The following is a 19318-nucleotide window of genomic DNA, read 5'->3' as shown; positions in this document are numbered from 1 at the left end:
TATATTTACATAACACTAAGTATTAAATTAAAATGTTCACATATTTATGTTTGACTGTCACTAATTCATTTTTATATTATTTGATAGTATACTTAATTTTATATTATTTATTATATTTTATGTGCATTTAAAAGGATTTAAAGGGACAGTTCATCTCAAAATTGAAAACACATTTTTCCTCTTACCTACAACGTATTCAGGGGCGTAAATATAATCAGTGCAGGCAGTGCGGTGGCACTGGAGCCCAAGGGGTGATGGGTGGGGGCCTGTAGAGAGAGTGGGCTGTCCTACAATGTGTTAGGCAGAGAGCTCAATGGATAAAAAAGTAATCTAAAAATAATCTCTCCTAATATAAAAAGTTTATTTTGTCTATAGTTATTTGTTTACTTTCCTCATTTCAATTTGGCCTCTGCCGCCATTTCAGCATGCTCAATAAGCTGATAAAAAGTGAACGAGGACACACTGCAAAAACTAGGGCGACAGACGCTCGCTAACACTTGCCCTTGCAAGTGATTCAGATTGCCACATCAGAAATATGCATGTTGAAAAAAGAACTCACATTAAAATAAAAATGGTGCCATCTGCTATATATGCCCTCGAAAAGGTGAACCCATGTCCATCATGGGTTTCTATCTTTCTTTTTTAGTCGCAGTCTTTAACAAAATTATATGTTTATTCCATTTAAACTATAAAAACATAGATAAACTAAAAAATATTCAATCAAATGCATAATTTTTTATTTTATTTGGTATCTGTGTCATATACAAATTTGCAACGATGATTGTTGGGTGACAGGTTTGTTGATGTTGTCCAATGTCAACTATCTATTTAATCATGTAACGAGATGATACAATATATGGTTGCTACTTTAGGCGTAAGATCAGGCACTAGGGCCTGTCATAATAGCATGCAATGAGGCCCATCCTAACTACCATATGCTACTGTATGTATCAGTCTAGATTGTTTTGGTCTGAGTTACAGAATGTTGGAAATATCCACCGTAGAGATGTCTGCCTTCTCTTGAGCATAATCAAGTACCCCAGGAGTGAGTCCTAAAACCTGAAAATGAGTTAGCATTTTGGCACTCCTGGTTCCCTCATCTCAAAGTCAATGGGTTTTCGGTTAGATACCTGAAATAGGGTCTGTGGTTAACACAAGTTTAAGAGACTTTTATGTTTTGTTATATGACATAAAATACATCAGTAAATACTCCTCTTGTGAATTTAAAGCTTTTATGTGTCTTTAAAAAGGCAGTTGCTAACAAGTAGCTAAATGAAACTTACAGCATCGTTTTGGTAGGGCTGTTGAATTTTGTGACTGTAGTATAGTTTGTTTATAGCTTAGCAATAGCTTTTTACTTCTGGCAATCGCATTTAGGCTCCAGAAATCATGAAAGCTGTGTTAATTTGTGAAGATCAGCTTGCTGAACAAAACATGTAAGTTTGCCGCAGAGCTTACTTTCTGCAATTAAAAAAAAAAAAAACAGGACAATGCTATCTTCTGCGTTGCCCTACAGAAAAATGTCATTCCTGGATACTCTATGGAATTAGACTGCACTCGCAATGGATGCAGTGGATGAAAATCAAATCCTTAATTCATTTATTAATTCACTGGCCTAAAATTAGTCAAATTTTAGTATAAATATACTGGAATAACCCCAAAACACCCATCACGTGTAAGTATTTAATTGAATTATGTAAACAACTCAGCTAAAATACCCCAACGAAATACCAAGGATGTGACTACAGTGATCTCAGTGATTTATTTTTTTATTCACTGAGGCTTTTGTTTTTACTAGAAAATATAATTATTTACTTATAATATTTTATGGCCTAGTAACCTTGTATATACCTTGAGCAGAATCTAATATGTTCATGGTCAAACCCCATCATGTAAATATAATGGTGAAATAATTGGTCTGTGTGTATTCTGTCTGTGTCCATCCAATGGAGAGGCTCAGTGGGATGTAGAACCTTATTCTTTAAATTATGAAGATAGATATTTATCTAGATAGATATATTTCACATGCAAATCATTTGTCTGTGCATGTGAGAAACATTTACAACTTGAGGTTACACTCTTAACAGAAGCCCATGTTTTGGTCTACCTCTTACACCATAATAAATCTGTATTTTTGTATTTATTTAAGAATGAGTCTCTGTGTAAAAGCCCCAATAAGCTTTTTTTAAACAGGTTGTCATATGATTATAATCCAAACAAAAGGAGTCCTCAGAACAAAACAATTTTCAAAATGACTTTTTAATGTAATCCACGGGTCATAATTACAGAGGTAAAGGCATGCGCACATGACTGAGCATCAATCAAGCTTCAAGTCCAGAATGAATCCAAAAAGCACAATGAGTCATGCAGAATATGGACTGTGTGTAAACCTCTACATTTTCTCACTTACTAGACACAAATGACCTACACAGAAAACAAGTGAAATGAACAAACATTACTGTGAATTATCTCAGAAGGACCTACACATTCATTTATCCAACATTACTCTGGTCTGTTTTCATTTGTCTTGCCATATAGAAGTTCTGTCACACCATACAAACACCAAACCTTTGTTTATACATTCTGTTTTCCTTTCTTTCAGACCCTGGAAATAAATTATCGCCTTCAACAGACACTCCCAACAAGAATCAACGTGTAAATACTGTAAGTGTGTGCCAATGTGCTATATATTGAAGATTTTTTATTTTTGTTTTACACTCTACATGTACCAAAACACTGCCGGCATGCATCTGAGCTGAAACAGAGTCTTTTCGAACACAAGAGGGTGACAAAGAAGTGAGCTGGCTTTTTTTTTTTTGTCCTATGGTAACTAGCCCCAAACCTGCACACATTATGTCACACAACAGAGCAGTACACCCTCCCCCACACTCCTCCACCTGTCTCGCCATCCCTCTATCATCCCTCCATCCAATCTTCAGCCTGCTGACCTCAGTAAGTGAGAGAAGAGGATTACTAGTGGCGGCAGATGTCTGCAAAGCTAAAGTGTCTCATTGCGCTCTGTCCCATTTTACTTCTCTTGCTCAACAATCTTCTCGTTCATGTACTTGTCAATCAGGTGTAGGGGCACTCCGCGTTGCATGAGTTCGTAGAAGGTGAAGCCGCCTGATGGACGAGAGGAAAAATGATCTTATAATATTCTTAAAGGGGACAGAGGCAGATGTGGAGAGTGGAAAACAGAGAGAGGAAGAAGGAATGGAGGAGGAGAGAGCAAGAAGCTGACCAGGCAGAGCAAAGAAGTGTTCACAACACTGGATCAAGAGTGAGAGAAGAAGGGTGGTCAGAATAGCTCATGAGTATACTAAATCTCTGCATCGGTTTAAGCTTGCAGAACCAGCAGCATAGCTGATTCCACTGAACTAAAATGCAGGTCCAACACCTTTGAAAAATTCCAGATTAATGAAGCATACACCGTCTTTAGTCATCCACTATATGCTAACGGTGGTGGAAAAAGTTTGCAGATCCTTAAGTTAATGGGCCAATACCACTGAGCAGGTTTCCTCTGTGACAAATATCTTAATAATACATAAAAAGGTATAATTTTTTTTGTTTTATACTCTAATATATATGACATTACTGGATTATCATTTCTAAAGAAGCATATTTTTCTTGTTGCTAATTGAGAAGGTGCAAATTTGAACTAACTTATACACCGTTAGGCAGTTAGACCATTATTAAATTGTCATATTTTAAGGGATCACACATCTCGCATATAAAATCTGACTCTGCAGATTAACTACTATATCTGTCAGATAAATATCAGAGTAAAAATATAATTTACAAAACAAAAATAAGCACAGTATACCACTGAAATGTTCTACAGTATAAGTATGAAGCTGCATGTGGTAAAATACAAGTTCTTAACTGTATTTAAAAGAATTGTTGGACATTTCTGGAATTACACTTATTCGCTTTCCATTGTAACTTCCAGGGTTTTCATCTGGTTGCCTGGCAACCTGGTGGCAACAAGACTCCAGTAAGTTACTGTGCCCATCTTAAAAATAGTACGACCTGTAACCACTCATAAAACCATGTTTTTTTTACTTCGGATTTTGTATGGATAAGACACACAAAACATAATTTGTTAATCAATGAGTTTTAGATGTGCTAAGATGGATTTTGTGACCTTTGAACTAGGGCTGTACCCAAATATTCGGATATTTGGTTCTATGGGTAGGTATTCCTTGTGAAAATTTGGTATTACTTTTTTTTTTTTTTTTTAACATATTTTTTTTGGTGCTAAATGTAGCCTTTTTGTTGTTGGTAAATGTAGGTTATCAATAAAAATCAAAACTTTTAAATTGCATTGTTAAAAATGTGAAAATATAGTATAGCCTACCAACTGAGCTTGTGCGCACGGCACGCTTGAGCACATCCGTCTGAGGCTGTGGATCAATGCCAAGTTTTACCAGTTTATCACTATTCCCTCTAACTTGTAGCTGTTTTTTCGTTATCTTTTGGATTTAATATGAATTATGGAACCGTTTTTGTCAACGTTTGTTTCCCCCGTTTTGTACAATAAATTATTGTTTAAAGTTTCAACAAGTTTCTTTTGGAGTGCGTGATACAAGTGTGTTTTGAAAACGGCTGCAGACTGTCACCTGCTCAACGCATCAGTACCTTCGGATGCCATGACAGTAATAGATTATAGATTAATAGATTATAATAATAATGTCAAAATATCATTTACAGACCGATTTAACAGACGATCACTGCTGCCCGACCTGCAGGTCCATTTGCGGGTCCCGCGGGTTACAGGTCGACCCGCGCATCACTACTCAGCTCAATCTATAAAGGCTGTACACAACAGTAAGGCTATAGACATTATATTGTATTCAGGCCGGCAGAACCAGCAGGCATCGGCTCTACAGTGCACGCTGATTAACCATTTTATTGCAGCACAGAGTGTCTGGCAGCAACCAATTACTTGCAGAGGCTTCCTACAACTTGTTTCAACGGTTCCGATTTAATCAGAATACAAATTAAACAGGATTAGCCAATGTGAAAATCAAAAGAAAGCATAGAATAATGTACTGAAGGAGACTGTTGTGCCATCACATTTTTTTGTGGTTTGAGAGCAAAGATCCATCCCCCCCCCAAATTGGGCACGAATATTCAAATATTCGTTATAAATTCTGCCGAAGGTCCGAATGTTAAAAAATGGTATTCAGGACAGCCCTACTTTGAACAGAGGCAGGCTCACTGTTTCCCTGGTTTCAAACTCCCAGTACGAAGCTAAGCTAACTGGTTGTAGCCTCATATTGAAGGACCCTGACATACAAAAACAACGGTCGGCCGTTGGTCAGTGTTGGTTGTCAGCGAGTGTCTGTCGCCCTAATTTTTGCAGTGTGTTCTCGTTCACTTTTTATCAGCTTATTGAGCATGCTGAAATGGCGGCAGAGGCCAAATTGAAATGAGGAAAGTAAACAAATAACTATAGGCAAAATAAACTTTTTATATTAGGTAAGATTAGTTTTTTATCCATTGAGCTCTTTAGCAGAGACAGATTGTAAGTGTTTGTGTTGTTGTTCATGTTGCTAATGTGCTAACTAGTGTCTTGAATGCGCCCTGTCAGTCTTCCGGTTTCCCTTTTTGAATGATGAATACAGACTACCGCTGCCTGCTGGTATGGAGAGTTATCACTTCTCACACAGGCACAGAATGCATGCACTAGTTGGTGGTTGGCTGTAGTCTTTGAGGTGTATTCACGTGCAACTTTTTGGCCAAGACACATGCAACTTGAGACGATGCAGTTGGCCTTCACTGCCACTAGTTCTTTGATGTCAGTTTGGTGTGTCTGGGCCATAATGGACAGACATGAGAGTGGTATTGATCCTTTCTCTTTCTGCAAGAAAGCAAATAAGCATACTCCCCAAAATGTCAAAATATTCCTGTAATTACAGTACTTAAGTAATGTTACTTTCCACCACTGTAAGCTAAGGGACGCAACAGAAACTGCACTGTCATACAAACTCACACAGGATTTGGAAAATACCCAGTGTTAGTACGCTTTGCTTGGATTTTGTATGATGACTGCTATGTAAACATCATGTCAACATGAAACCCAGCTTTTGATTTCTCGGAAAAAGGTTAGCAAGTTTGCAAAATGTTTTTACTCACCTTATCTGTGGCACAAAATACATGAGAGGTAGTCTTTGATTTCACTCCATTTCACACCAGCGACTATGGCAATTGATTAAAATATTCAGAACAGGGCTGTTAAATTCAGCCAGCAAAGCAGAACCGGGGAAAAATTTGGCAAACGTTGTCATGCAAACCTTGTTTCACTAATGCCCGATTTCTCTGGGTCCTGCTTTCATGGGAAAGAAAAGCAGCTACAAACCCACCAACCGAGAAAAGCGAGGTTACAAGCTGGCTGAAAGATGCATAATGAATGACATAAGCTTCATATGCCAAAACCATATGAAAGCTTACCTTATATGAGAACATACATTCACAATTCTTGAGTTTGGACTGGGGGAGAGAGAAAAGAAGAGGGGTTAACAAAATGTTTACATGGAGTTATATGTGTGCACCAGGGAATACTGTTGAGTTATTACTGAACACTTTTATATGAGGAGTTAACTGTGGCATAAAGACGACACTGGAATCTGTGGAGAATAGTCTCAAGACAACACAGAAACATCACAGCTCCTACTGAGGTGTGACTGGTGACAGACTGTGTGTGGAGGTGGTGTGTTGTGATGATGAACATGATGACTGGATGGATTGGACTGGGGATAAACCCGTACATGTGGTGGTGATGGGAAAGTGTCACCAGATATTATGTGCACTGCACACAAATGAATGTATTATTATTATGTCATTATTTGTATCTGTAAAATGGTGTTCAGGAGCAGGTTGCACCAGCTGTTCATAAGTTCAAGCTTCAGGATAAGTCTTTAGGAAATAAGGATTGACATGTCGCTAAATTCAAACGGGTTGCACCATACAAACTAGTTTTTATGTGAACATTAGCTGTTAAAATAAACTACACATGGACATCATGACAGCTCCCCAAGGTGAAGCCAAAACATTTCAATCAACCCCTGGTGGCTGGCTGCAGTATAGGTCATAAACCAGGCCCCTCATGTTAGCAGATGGGACCCAAAAATTAAAAATATTCTATTTTTTCCCCCTAAATATGGTTTCTGTCATTTTAAGTAGTTCTTATCACGCTGATCAAGGGATTGTTTTTCTGATTTTTGTTTTTGTTTTAAAGGAACATGTATGAAACATCAGGTAAATAATAACAGCACTTATATAAAAAAGGAATGACATAAGTACATGTGAAGAGTAGAAATAACAGTATTTTAAAACAATTGCATACAAAAATAAATAGGAAAAAAGATAAATGGATACAAGCATATAAAGAACAAGTCTATTCAGTCAAAGGATTTTTGGAAAAAAAATGCATATTTTTTAAAAGCTCTACACATTTTTGTTTGTTTGTGTTTTTTTGTCGATTTGAGAAGGGTTAACCTTGAATTCTAGGAGAAAAGATAAAATAAATTAATAGTTAAAATAAGAATAAAAATTCAGGAAGTGACTTAGAGAATTTCTGATTGTAAATAAAAAATGTAGCATTTAGAGGAACAAAATTAATTAGATATTCAAGAGTGCTATCATCTGGATTATCACACTGAAAAATTATATGCATAAGCACATATTAAAAAAAGGAATGACAAAAGTATATGTGAAGAGTATAAATAATATATTTTAAGACAATTACGTCAAAATAAACCCTCAGAAAAAACAGACAAAACAGGTTCAAGCATACAAATAAAAAGTAGGCTATATTCTAGCTATCTGCTAGCTTAATTCCATCTAATGTAAACAAAGGGTGTGTAATGGTGTCATGATTGACAGCTACATGTGCCAATCAGTGTGTACTTGATCCACGGCGCTGCTCGTGATTGGTTGGACGGGTGAATGGGCGGGAACCCGGTACTGCGGAGATCGTAACTGAGCAGACTGGCTCTTAATGCCAACAAGATGGCGGCAGCTGTATCTGGGACAGTTTGGCTTTATTTTTTATTCACAGTGGCAGTAAGTGAGGATGTGTTGTCCGTCTAAATATACTCTCTTTGATTGTTACTTATTATTTACACCTATTAATTGCCAGATATATGGGCTAGCTGTCAGTTAGCTAACGTTAATTGTGCTATCCGACAAAGTTAGCTTTAGCTTGCTAATTGTACCTGTTAATAGCAAAAGAGACAATATTGTCGACATCTTAAATGCCTTTATGTTACATTTGATTTCACAAAAACTATGCCTCAAATTAAAACATTATGCTAGTAATATTTAGCCTAAATGACCAAAAAAAACGTTAGCTAGGTTTGCATCATCTCCCGCTCACACTCTTAAGCAAGATGAGTGCTTCTAATTCTGGCACACATATTTCCTTATGTATACATATATTGATCAAGAAAATTATTAATAAAGTAAAGTCAAACCTAATGATTGGCAGGTAAGTTTAATATATTGTTTTGCCTCCTAAAGCTGTTATTTTCTGCATTTGTTGTTACAGCTTGTGATGCTACAGTGACTAACTGTTTTCATAGTTGATTACTTTAGTGCTCATACACATGCTGCATCTTTTACCATATACACAATACAAGGTTGGGTGGTGGGTGCCATTCTTGTGCCAACTATTGTGTCAAATTTTTAAGGGTGTGGACTGCGGAGGCAGGTTGTGCCTGATGTTGCTTACGACTATAACTAGCACCATATCATTGCCTTGGCTACTTAGCAGAAACCCTGAGTTTGTAACTGATATTCCATGTGTTGTTTTTTTTGACAGTATATATTAAAATATTGTCTGTGGGGCAGATGTAAAGCTCTGGGTAGCCCTGCAAAAAACATGATCAACAGCTCACCTCATCACACCTCATTTTTACAATAAAAATTGGTAAAAATGGGCTGTGATTGGTTGTTCTTCGTCATGTGTGTGCGTTCCAAAAGTTTAACTGTCTTTATCTTAGGGCACAGCTTTCACACCCTGAAAAATAGGTGCTTGGGAAAGTTTAAACGCTGCTCTCGCTTTTGGGCGAGCTTGGCGACAACAATGGCTTGGAGGGCACAAAAAATGTGGCATGTGTCTGGGACCTTAGTCCTCATGCGTCCTGATGCGGAATCGTGATGAGTACATTTTTTTATCTTTAATTTTCCGTGTTGATTTCTCTCTGTGGCAAACCACTATTTTCCCAAACTGTACATATCGAAAATTCATGCCTACAGCATAGTTCTCCTTTTTCTCTGCCTATCAGTGTCTGCGTCATCAGAAAATGTCGGATTTGCATGGAAAGGTGAAAACCTGCTGCATGGTACCTGTGCAAAGTGGTGGGACTGATGGTATGACATCACTTTGGCCATGGGGACACTCACAACCCTCACAGGTTTGTCAAGCATAAATCAAGTATTAGATTGGACAGATATTTCACAGCAACCAGTTTACACTTTACTAATGTATCTAGCTAAAACATTCCTTAAGTTTTGATGGTGCAGCCCAATGTAGTGAATCATCAGAAATTAGCTAACAGTTCTAAGAATTTCAGAAAGACTTAACATACAACCTGAGCAATGAATTTGTGAGCAGCTGGTGCAACCCAGTAAAGGTACTTACATGTCCACTGCCTATGTGGTCAGCCCTTTGGGAGACTGCAACACACAGTAGAGTCGGTTTCCCAAAGCCATCGTGGGGTCTTTTTACTTATTATAACTTATTTGTTTTAGATAAAGAAACAAAGATTCTTGAATTAACATTCAGCAGGGGCACTGGCCAGAGGCAGTAGAAATTAAGATTTAAAACTAGAAAGGCAAAAGGCTATGGGAAGCCAGACTCAGAAACAGACAGGTACCCAGGGAGGCACACTGAGCTCGCCTCCTGGACCACACTGACCTTTGACCTCCAGCTTGCATTCAACTAGGGCCTCTCCCAGGTCGTTGATGGCCTTGCAGGAGTACATGCCGCCATCATAGGGACTGGGCTTCCTGATCTCCAGAGTACATACTCCCTGGTTGCTAAACATGCGGTAGCGCGGGTCGTCGAGGATGACTATCTTATTCTTCATCCAGATCACTTTGGGCTGCAGGCAGACAACAGAAACATCAGCATAATGGTGTTAATCTGACAGGCAATTGGGCAAAAGTGTCCAGATATAATCCCTGAATTTTAATATTGGGTCATAATTTTAAAATTTGTCTTCGTTTTCCTTTGCTAACAAGTTTTTTAAAAACTGCACAGTCATCTAGGTGCTCTTGTTCTTTAGTGATGCTCCCTGGTATTATAGATACAGTTGGCATTTGTGGGAACGCCCATAAAACATCATAGCCTTTTTTGCTAAGGAGAAAAGCAAAAGTTGCTATGTGGCTTTCTGTATGTCAAAGAAATAAATCAGAAAAAAGGGTATTTTTTCAACCTGAATCCTATTTTTCCAGGGTTTTTTTTTTGTCAAAGTGACTAATAGGAACAACATTTTTGATTTGGCCCAGTATTGGACAAGAGTGCTGCAGCCAGCAGGGCCAGGCTGCAATGTAAATACGGCACGTTCCAGCTGTCAATTTACATCCACTGAAAGTGCTTGTATTTGCTAGTAACAGGCTCTGATTGTAATTTTAAGTGTCAGGATCAGCAAAAGGATCCCTACTGAGACAGACCATTTTGCTAAAGAATAACATCTTTTTTGTTTAACCATGAACAGCTCCTAAATCACTATTGATAAACCCAGCAGACTTCATTTAAATAAACGACAGTTTTATCATCGTAAAACACACTAAATTCAAAGTCAAAAGAAACAAGAAACTCACAGAAACAAACATAGTTTACATTTCCACTGTTCAATCACCAACTCTAGTTTGGTTTAAATCAACCCTTAATTCACCCAATTAGATGTGAAAATATGACGACTCTTGAGAAGCCAAAATGACTGTGTATTTAAATGTTGTCTGGTGAGTTTAGTGATACCAAATCCGGGACTGTTTCTGGTTTTACAAAAAGGATCTAACGCTTTATCCAAACAGTGTTAGATTGTTTAGCCACTGGTACAAAAGTTGTGAGCTTCCAAGGATGTATAGCTCTTGAATTTGCAAATCCCTGCATGATAACATTATAGCACATCGTCAAAACACGGGCTAATGACATTAAGTAACGTTAGCACTGCTATGCTGTCTTTAAACGTGCGTGAAATTCAGTTAAACATGCTAGTCTATTACATAAAAGTGTTAACGTCTTTAGGTTACTGATGTTATGGTAAGTTTAATTCGTCATATCTATAGTAAATGTAATAGTGTCTCTTATTTAGGTTTAAAAACACTGCTTTTCCAGCATTTACGGGCAGTGTGGCAAGGACTGCTTTCCCCCTCACCGACTCCACCCTCACCACACCCCCTAGCTATGACCAGACACCAACGTTATCTATCATTACCAATAGTGTGCCATAGTACAAGATGGGCAACCTGTGTATTTACCAGAGTGCAATCTATATACAAAATTTTACCTGTGGTCCTCCCACCTACCCTTGGGTTGGCACGAACACTACAATTGAGAGTAGTGTTGTAGCCGGCGATGGCAAAAGTGTTGATCAGCGGCTGCGTGAACTTTGGCGCCTCCTTGAAGTCGTGGTCGTTGAACTCGTGCGTTTTCACCTGCAAGCCTGTTGAGGGAAGGGTAAAGGAATGGGGTTGTGCATGATACTGGCTCTGAGCGGTATCATGTGGGAAATTCCCTAAGTGATGAGGGAAAGACAATATTTTTGTGTTTATCATCGGCTGAGGCTACAACACCACTGTCAAAGGGCCTGTCAGTCATAGCCCGACCCCTGTTTCATTTAAGTTAAAGTGAGGCTGTAAATAAACCCAGGCTCACTTCAGGGTGGAAAACATCACTGACAGTTCCTTTCAGATAACAGCTGTGAAATAAATAGACAGCAAACAACGTTATTGGCATTTATGACAAATAAAATGAATGTGATTTGTTCCAAAGATTTAACTTTGGAAGCATTTTCCCCCATCAGACATTATTAGTAAGCATTTGCTTATATGATAGTCAGTGCTACCTTCTTTGACAATGAGGGCGCTTTTCTTGGTTTGGGTGGCAGTTTCACTTAGGCCACACATGTTCTCTGCAAAGATCCTGAAGAAGTACTCGTTCCCTACTACCAGCTCTGTGATGGTGATGCAGTTGCGATGATAATGCTCGATGCATGTGTACCACTCCTGTAAAGCAGATCACAGCGTGTTAGTGTGACGTTCACATCATTTTCAGCATTTTTTGAAAAACTGATCTTCTACCATTGTCTTCTTGTCTGCTTTTTGAATAGTGTAGCCTGTAATTGGAGCGTTGCCGATATCTTTTGGAGGAGTCCAGACCAGAGCCACGTTTTCTCCCCAAACATCTTCAATCGTCACACACTGAGGAGGCCCAGGTAGGTCTAACAATCAGAGAAAAGATTGTTTGTTCTTATTGTTATTAATATACTAAGTTTGAGTAGTAAAAATAATATAGTAACTTTGTTGAAGAGTAGCTAGCTGCAGGGTTGATTTTAAATTCAATTCACAATTGTTCTGGCCAAAGTATTAACTTATAATGGGAAACCAGGACGGACTATATGTCCTTCCCAGCAGTATATAACAATAGTTGCTAATAATATCATTAATTATTTGAGTGTGACCTGGACCTGGACAAGTAGCATAAAATAGATGGATGGATTAACCAATGAAAAGTCATTTATTTTGGGAGATGATGAGCTTCATAGGGACTTAGCTGTAAGAAGTGCATGGTGCTGACCAAACTACAAAACAGCCTGCTACGCTCACAACCCACTGTTGCAACAAGGTATGGGTGTGTTTTATAGGTGTGTAATGTCTCCTGACAGCCTGCAGTCATTACAACAACATAGTATAACTAGAAAAATGCTCTCTAGAATGCAGATCTCCTCCAGCCAGCTACTGCAGCTGATTGCACCACTCTAGACAATTGCTGTAGACGCAGCGCAGCATGTTTTAGAAATGTCCCAGAAGCCAGAAAAATACACCTTGGCTATTTTTGACGGAGCTGCAGTGCGTTGCACAGAGCATATAGGATGGATGTATTTTTAAAAAAACTTAAACACAGCCACAATCCTTTGATCCATGTCTTCATAACTAGACTTTAATGGGATTAATTTTGTCTGTAGACTAAAACACAATTAAAACAGACAAAAAAATAAATATTTTAACTACATAGCCTACTTTCTTTTGGTGGAAGCCTTCAGGCTTACCCCTGGCAGAGATAACTACCATTACCATCTACAGCAGGCAATGGAAAATATTTAAGACCTTTCTTTATTTAGTTTAAGACTTAATACCACCTTTGCATTTATGAGGAAACAATACAGTGCTGTTTCCGACTTCATTCTCTAAGAGCAGTCTTTCGTTCACTCACCTACAATTTGTATGTCCAGAATGGCCGTGTCCACATGGTTTTCAACCTGCACGGTCATCTCATACTTTCCAGAGTGGCTGCGTTCTGCTTTACGGATGAAAATGATGCTGTCGCAGTCTGTGTTGCGGATGCTTACGTGGGAAGGCTCGATGGGCTTGCCCTCTTTCAGCCAGTTGACCTTCGGCCTGGGTTTACCCTGCAGAAATCACACACAGATAATTATTCTGCTCAGAGATGAAACAACTATTTAGTGATTTTGAGGTTGCTTTACCATGAATGGCACGACGAGGTTGACTGCCTCTCCAACTCTGCGAGTGTATGTTTGCTTCAAGTGTCGGGGGACGCGGATCTTGGGTGGTTCTTAGGAAAAGACACACCATAGCACGTGTATGACAAATGATTTAAGATATCTTTTTAGTGAAATATCTGAGTTTGTTTGAATCTTTTCTTTAAAAAACTTTTAACTCGTTACAGCAGAAAAGTTTTTGTTGAAATGTATTTTTGGAGAATAGTCTCATAAAAAAGCAGTTTAAAGAGAAAATGTAGTGAAAGTCTCCACTGCAGTTTCCAGAGCTCACCGATAACCTCTTTGACCAGGACGGAGTGCTGAATAGTCCGTGGAGCGCTGGCTCCGGCAGCGTTGATGGCTTTGACTCGAATTAAGATTTTAGTTCCTGGAGTCAGCCCAGTGATGGTGTGCTTGGTCTTCTCTGTCAGCTCCGTGTTGGATATTATCCAATCATCAGCTACAGCGAACAAACAGTCCAGCTGAATTAATAGTTTGTTAGCAGCCTCTGCTGAAATTTTTGTAAGCTCTGACTAACATGACAAACATGCACACACAACTTCAGGCTCCGACAAACACTGTGCGGGATAGGTCTGATAAAATAACTGTCTGTGACTGTATTATATCAATTTTGAGGCATGTCAGATTGTGCCATGAATGTCTGGTGATTTGTAGCACTGAAATGTACATTTTTAACAATACGTAAGCAGCATGATATACACACGGGAATTTGGTATTCATGTGAATATCTATCTATCCATGAGCGCTCACAATGTTGCACTGGTCAGTGTATACCATATCATTTCTGTAGTCCCTGTGCTGAAATGCAACCAAGTATGTTTACTGAAGCACTTTACTTAAGTACAAATTTGAGGTGTTTTAATCTACTGCCACTTTCTTCTTCCGTTCCCTTACACTTGAGAAGATATTGTGCTTTTTATTCCACTACAATTATTTTGTAACTTTGCTTACTAGTTACTTCACAAATAATGATTGGCTGCTAAAGTACAGCTAAAATTATTAGTCAGTTAATTAGAAAATGAATTGGCAACTAATTTGATAATTGTTGAAATTATTTTTCATCCAAAAAATTTTCATGGTTCTAGCTTTTCATATTTGAGGACTTGCAGCTTTTTCTGTATTATTTTAATTATTTTAATTCATTAATTAATTTAAAATTTTCTGCATGTGCACTTTTTTTTAATATTTGAAGGCATTTTCCGGATTTCTTGATTCCTGATTGGTGCGTCCAGCAATTTCTATTTTTTTTTTTCATTCTATACACGACTGCTTCTGTCACTTTTCGTATGTACAAATGAGTGCAATGCTACAAATGTCTTCCAGGAAATATTGTCCACAAGTGTGTCGTTAACTTAATTTTAACGATTATTTCGTTTCACGCTGCTCTATGATGACTGGACTTTCCCCCTGTAGTCAGCGTGGCAGTTTGGAACAGCTATAAACGCTTTTGCCTTCAGACATTATTGGACCATGTTGTGCAAACTAGTCGTTTTTGAGCATACCCATGCATTAGATTTCTTAAAATCTCTAGAATTATTACGCAGAATAAGTCTGGGTGCAATGTCACTAAATAGGCTGTTGGCAGATGCCTGTCACAAATTGAGTTTCCATCCAATGGTAGTGCAAATTTTAACCAAACTTTCGAAAAATGTACAATAAAATATGTCAATTTATGTACTTTTCCATCATTACTGTATCTGTGTCAATATTGGAGGTTGGTTAATTGAGATAAGCATGACATGGTGCTAATTCTCCAGTTAGGTGCCACTGCAAAAGAGGGCGCAACAATATGACATGATTAAAAGAGCACCTGTCAAACCTAAAACACAGGAAAACAAATGATGGATAGTAACGTAGGGCACACTGGATAATAATAATAATGATAAGAGTTTTATACAACTAATATTACAACTCAGTGCTATTTCAAAGCCTTCCAGAGACGATGATGAGAGCTTACAGTGGCTTATGCAATGACAGTACGTCATGACTGTATGTCTTAGTTTATTCACTGAATCTGCTTCCAGTACACTTAGTCACAGTTAGCTTTATCAATACAGCAATATTTTTTTCAATCTTTTTGACTTTTTGGCGTTTCCTCTCGGGTGTTTTTTATGTGCAAATCTAAAATGCGCATCAATAAAAAGGTTGATGGAAATCCACCTACAGTGTGATTTATGATCAGTAGTTTGGATTATCAACCAAAGTTTCGGCACGTTACTCTCATAATTGTCAACTTGTGTCTTAAACATCCCCAAAATCACACAGTGTGTTGGGGCCTCTAGAAGATTTGATGGTTGTCTCACTTCCTTCTATGCAGTACTCCACTTGGTATCCGTCCAGTCCGGCAGCTCCGATAGTCTCAGGAGGACGCCACTTTACTGTCACTGTGGTGTCGGTGACATCGTCCACGACCAGCATGGTGGGCTCACTGGTCACAGCTGAGTGGACATAAAGGTTTTAGAGATCAGAAGAGTCATAACCACCATTCTTCATTTGTTTTCCAACAATAGCTATGAGCGAGATCGGAAAACATCCATTTTGGCAAGACAAGAACACGTGAGCAAGTGCGCCTTGCTCTCAGGCTGGTATGCTATCAATCTGTATAGCAGATCTTAATAGTCCCTGCTCTTTCTATCTATTCTTGTATTGTGAATCATATTTAACTCCTATTGAACCCTCTGACAGACCTGATCTCCTAAACCTCTAATCCGCAGATGATTTGGCAGCCATTATAAAGACATATTTAATATCCTCTAAAGCTCCTGCGTGTCCAGTGGAGGTCACAGTCAGAATGCTTGGGATGGTGGGGTATGGGGAGGAACAGCTGCGTCTCTGGGGTACCAAGGGCAGATGACACATGCACTCACTCTTTAAAATTTCCCCCATTATCATGAAACGGTTGCTAGATAAACTCAAGCCTTGTGTCATACTTTTCCTGGACAGATTATTGGCAGTAACAGCTCAAGGGCCAGTGTTTGGACTGCTTAGTGGATAAATGGAGACATTTGGGCTACTCACCGAGGGGAGTAAAGGGCTTGGATGGTTCACTGGGCTTGGACACACCGATGGCGTTGACTGCGAAGATGCGCACTTCATATGGCACTCCTTCAATCATCTTCTTGGGTTCGAATGATGTTTCTTTGATCAGGTCAAAGTTCAGTCTCATCCATCTGGAGCTCTGTTTCTTTTTTCTCTCGATGAAGTAGCCTTTAGAGGACAGTCAGAAAGCTTATCATATAACCACCAACACATACATTTAAAGGGAAACTATTATGTTCATTTTCAGGTTTGTGCTTGTATTTGGGGTTTTCACTTAGAATGTTATTGATGTTTACATGCTTTAATGGTCAAGAAACACTATTTTCTGAATACTGTCTGTGCTGAAACACGTGTATTCACAGTCATTGCAGTTGGGGAATGACTGCAACAGAGAAAAGCGTTACTTTCTATCGTGAAAAATCACCAGTAAACACTACTAAATAGAACCTTACATGTTCCAGCAGGAAAATTGCTACGTTCATCTGGAACTCGTGAGCTCATGTTTACTACATGGGAAGTCAAATACACAAAGTTGTGAACTCTGAGCTCTCAGAAAATGTACTCTTACGAGTACGGGGCGTTCATATGGTCTCTTTCTCATGAACACTGTAATCACAGCCATCATTTAACATACGATCCAAAATCAGGGAGAATTTAAAAGCAGAAACCAGGATAACATGTCTCCCTGATGTTAGCATCTAGCTACATGTGTGTTAGCAGTGTACTTGCAGCTGGGTAATGAATGTAACAGAATCACGGCACTTTCTACTGTGAAAAATCACCAGTAAAAGCTCCTAACATAAGCAACCAAGATTACTTGTTTGTCTTACGTTAGCATGTTGCTACATGTAGCATTGCTGGCTACATAATGCGAACACTTGCAGTAGTGTGCCTGGAGCAGATGACCAAATAAAGAAACCTGTCAGAAGTTGACGTTATCTTGTTTCTAAAGTAGAAATAACAGTTGGAAACAGATTATTCAGAACGGTCTGAGGCCTGAGGCGTGTTGCAGGGATTATTAGGGATAACTTTTACTCTCAGTATGTTGAGTTTACCTAAATTTTTAAAACTTTGGCCACATTTAATATGAACATCTAACATTGTAATGCTCCATACTGTAAAAGACACAAAATACGGAAAAGCATAATACATCCCCTTTAAGCTGTCATAACAAGTAACATGCAATTTTACCTAATAATGGTGAGCCTCCATCATATTTTGGTGCTTCCCATGTCATAGTGCACCAATCACCGCCCACCGTTGGGACCAAGGGAGCCTCTGGAGGGTCGGGGATGTCTGCAGACAACACAAGGCCATGTAAAATATCCGAGGAACAAATTTGCAGTGCAAGTGTTTTGCTATCACTTACCTACAACCTTGATTTTGACGCTAGCTGTAGCTTCACCAGCCTCATTCTGCAGGACTATCTTGTAGTTGCCTGTGTCCTCCCGCTCTGTGACGTCAATTGTCAGGCTGGTTTGGTCGCCGTACGTTTCAGCGTGGATGCGATGGCCTGTCTCAAGAATCACCTAAGATGAATAAGACAGAAAAAAATATATTAAGGACTACCAGATGACATTTTAAGCATATGGCTGGGTATATTCTATGTTCTGTTTTTACTGTCAACAAATCCCATGAAAAGACCAAAACCAACAATTAATTTTTGTCTGTGTATCTAATGCCTGATATATTTCATTCCTCTGTGCCACAAAGCTTCACTGTTGTCCAAAAACTACTAAAAACACTGAGTGACATATTCCTTTTATACTGTGAACAAGGCCACTGTAGTTTATTTTAACTCAATCCCACATGCTGTGCTGTGCCTTGAAATAGCATCAAATGCGTATTAATCCACCGCTGAAAATAATCCCCAACAAATGTACTGTTCAGTCCTGTTTAGGTAACATTTGCTAACACCTACAGAGCCCAGCTGTTGTGGGAAATAACCAAGCCTTTTCTTAAAATGAAAGTGCATGTTTGTGATCAGTTTTCAAAGATTTTTGTCTTCACAAGGAACCAGTGGGTCTGAGTTTCAGAGACCGGGCGCATACTGGCTGAATTGACTGAAAAGGATGTTGTGTTAGTTAAAACTTTGTGTGTCAAGTTGAGACCGCTTGACAGCAAATTTCCGAGGTGCTTTATGTTGCCAGTCCACCCCTGCCAGAGACAGGATAAGGAAATTGGAAAGTACTTTGGTTCTGGTATTTTCCTGGGATTTGTTATCAAAGAAAAATAGAAGAAAAAATAAAACAATGCCAGCCTTTTCCTTTAAAAGAGTTTAAGACTAATAAGGTTAAAGCTCACCCTTTCACCCTTCATCCACACCACTCTGGGTGCTGGTTCTCCACTGATGGGGATCTCCAGGCGAAGTTTGTTTCCCGCCACAATTGTCACTGTGTTGTCTGGGAAGTTCAAGCTATCCAAATGCACCCTTGGTGGGTCTGCAGAAAGTTAAGTTGTTTCATAAAAGACATTATGTTAATAAGTGTATTTAAGTGTGATGGCAAGTTATAGATGAAGCATAAGGT

General features: G+C 38.8%; 1 protein-coding gene across 9 annotated transcripts in view; it reads right to left on the bottom strand.

The window, feature by feature from the left end:
* Positions 1 to 2240: 2240 nt before the first annotated feature.
* mybpc1 (myosin binding protein C1) overlaps positions 2241 to 19318 on the bottom strand; it is a 50351-nt gene continuing 33273 nt past the window's right edge. For 8 of the 9 annotated variants that reach the window (XM_033614226.2, XM_033614229.2, XM_033614228.2 and 5 more), the window contains 13 exons: positions 19095 to 19231; positions 18160 to 18319; positions 17982 to 18086; positions 16770 to 16958; positions 16055 to 16189; positions 14023 to 14190; positions 13716 to 13804; positions 13445 to 13640; positions 12313 to 12452; positions 12078 to 12237; positions 11539 to 11675; positions 9923 to 10109; positions 2241 to 3123 (listed from right to left, as the gene is read on the bottom strand). In XM_033614226.2, the coding sequence (XP_033470117.1) occupies positions 3029 to 3123; positions 9923 to 10109; positions 11539 to 11675; positions 12078 to 12237; positions 12313 to 12452; positions 13445 to 13640; positions 13716 to 13804; positions 14023 to 14190; positions 16055 to 16189; positions 16770 to 16958; positions 17982 to 18086; positions 18160 to 18319; positions 19095 to 19231 (1898 nt within the window). In that variant the 3' untranslated portion in view covers positions 2241 to 3028. Of the gene's footprint in view, positions 3124 to 6453; positions 6493 to 9922; positions 10110 to 11538; positions 11676 to 12077; positions 12238 to 12312; positions 12453 to 13444; positions 13641 to 13715; positions 13805 to 14022; positions 14191 to 16054; positions 16190 to 16769; positions 16959 to 17981; positions 18087 to 18159; positions 18320 to 19094; positions 19232 to 19318 lie in introns of all 9 variants that reach the window. The other variant, XM_078165479.1, reaches the window with a different exon arrangement.

The sequence above is a fragment of the Epinephelus lanceolatus genome, chromosome 23 (genome assembly GCF_041903045.1).
Source record: "Epinephelus lanceolatus isolate andai-2023 chromosome 23, ASM4190304v1, whole genome shotgun sequence".
Taxonomy (NCBI): Eukaryota; Metazoa; Chordata; class Actinopteri; order Perciformes; family Serranidae; genus Epinephelus; species Epinephelus lanceolatus.
This window is presented reverse-complemented; position numbering and strand designations above follow the sequence as displayed.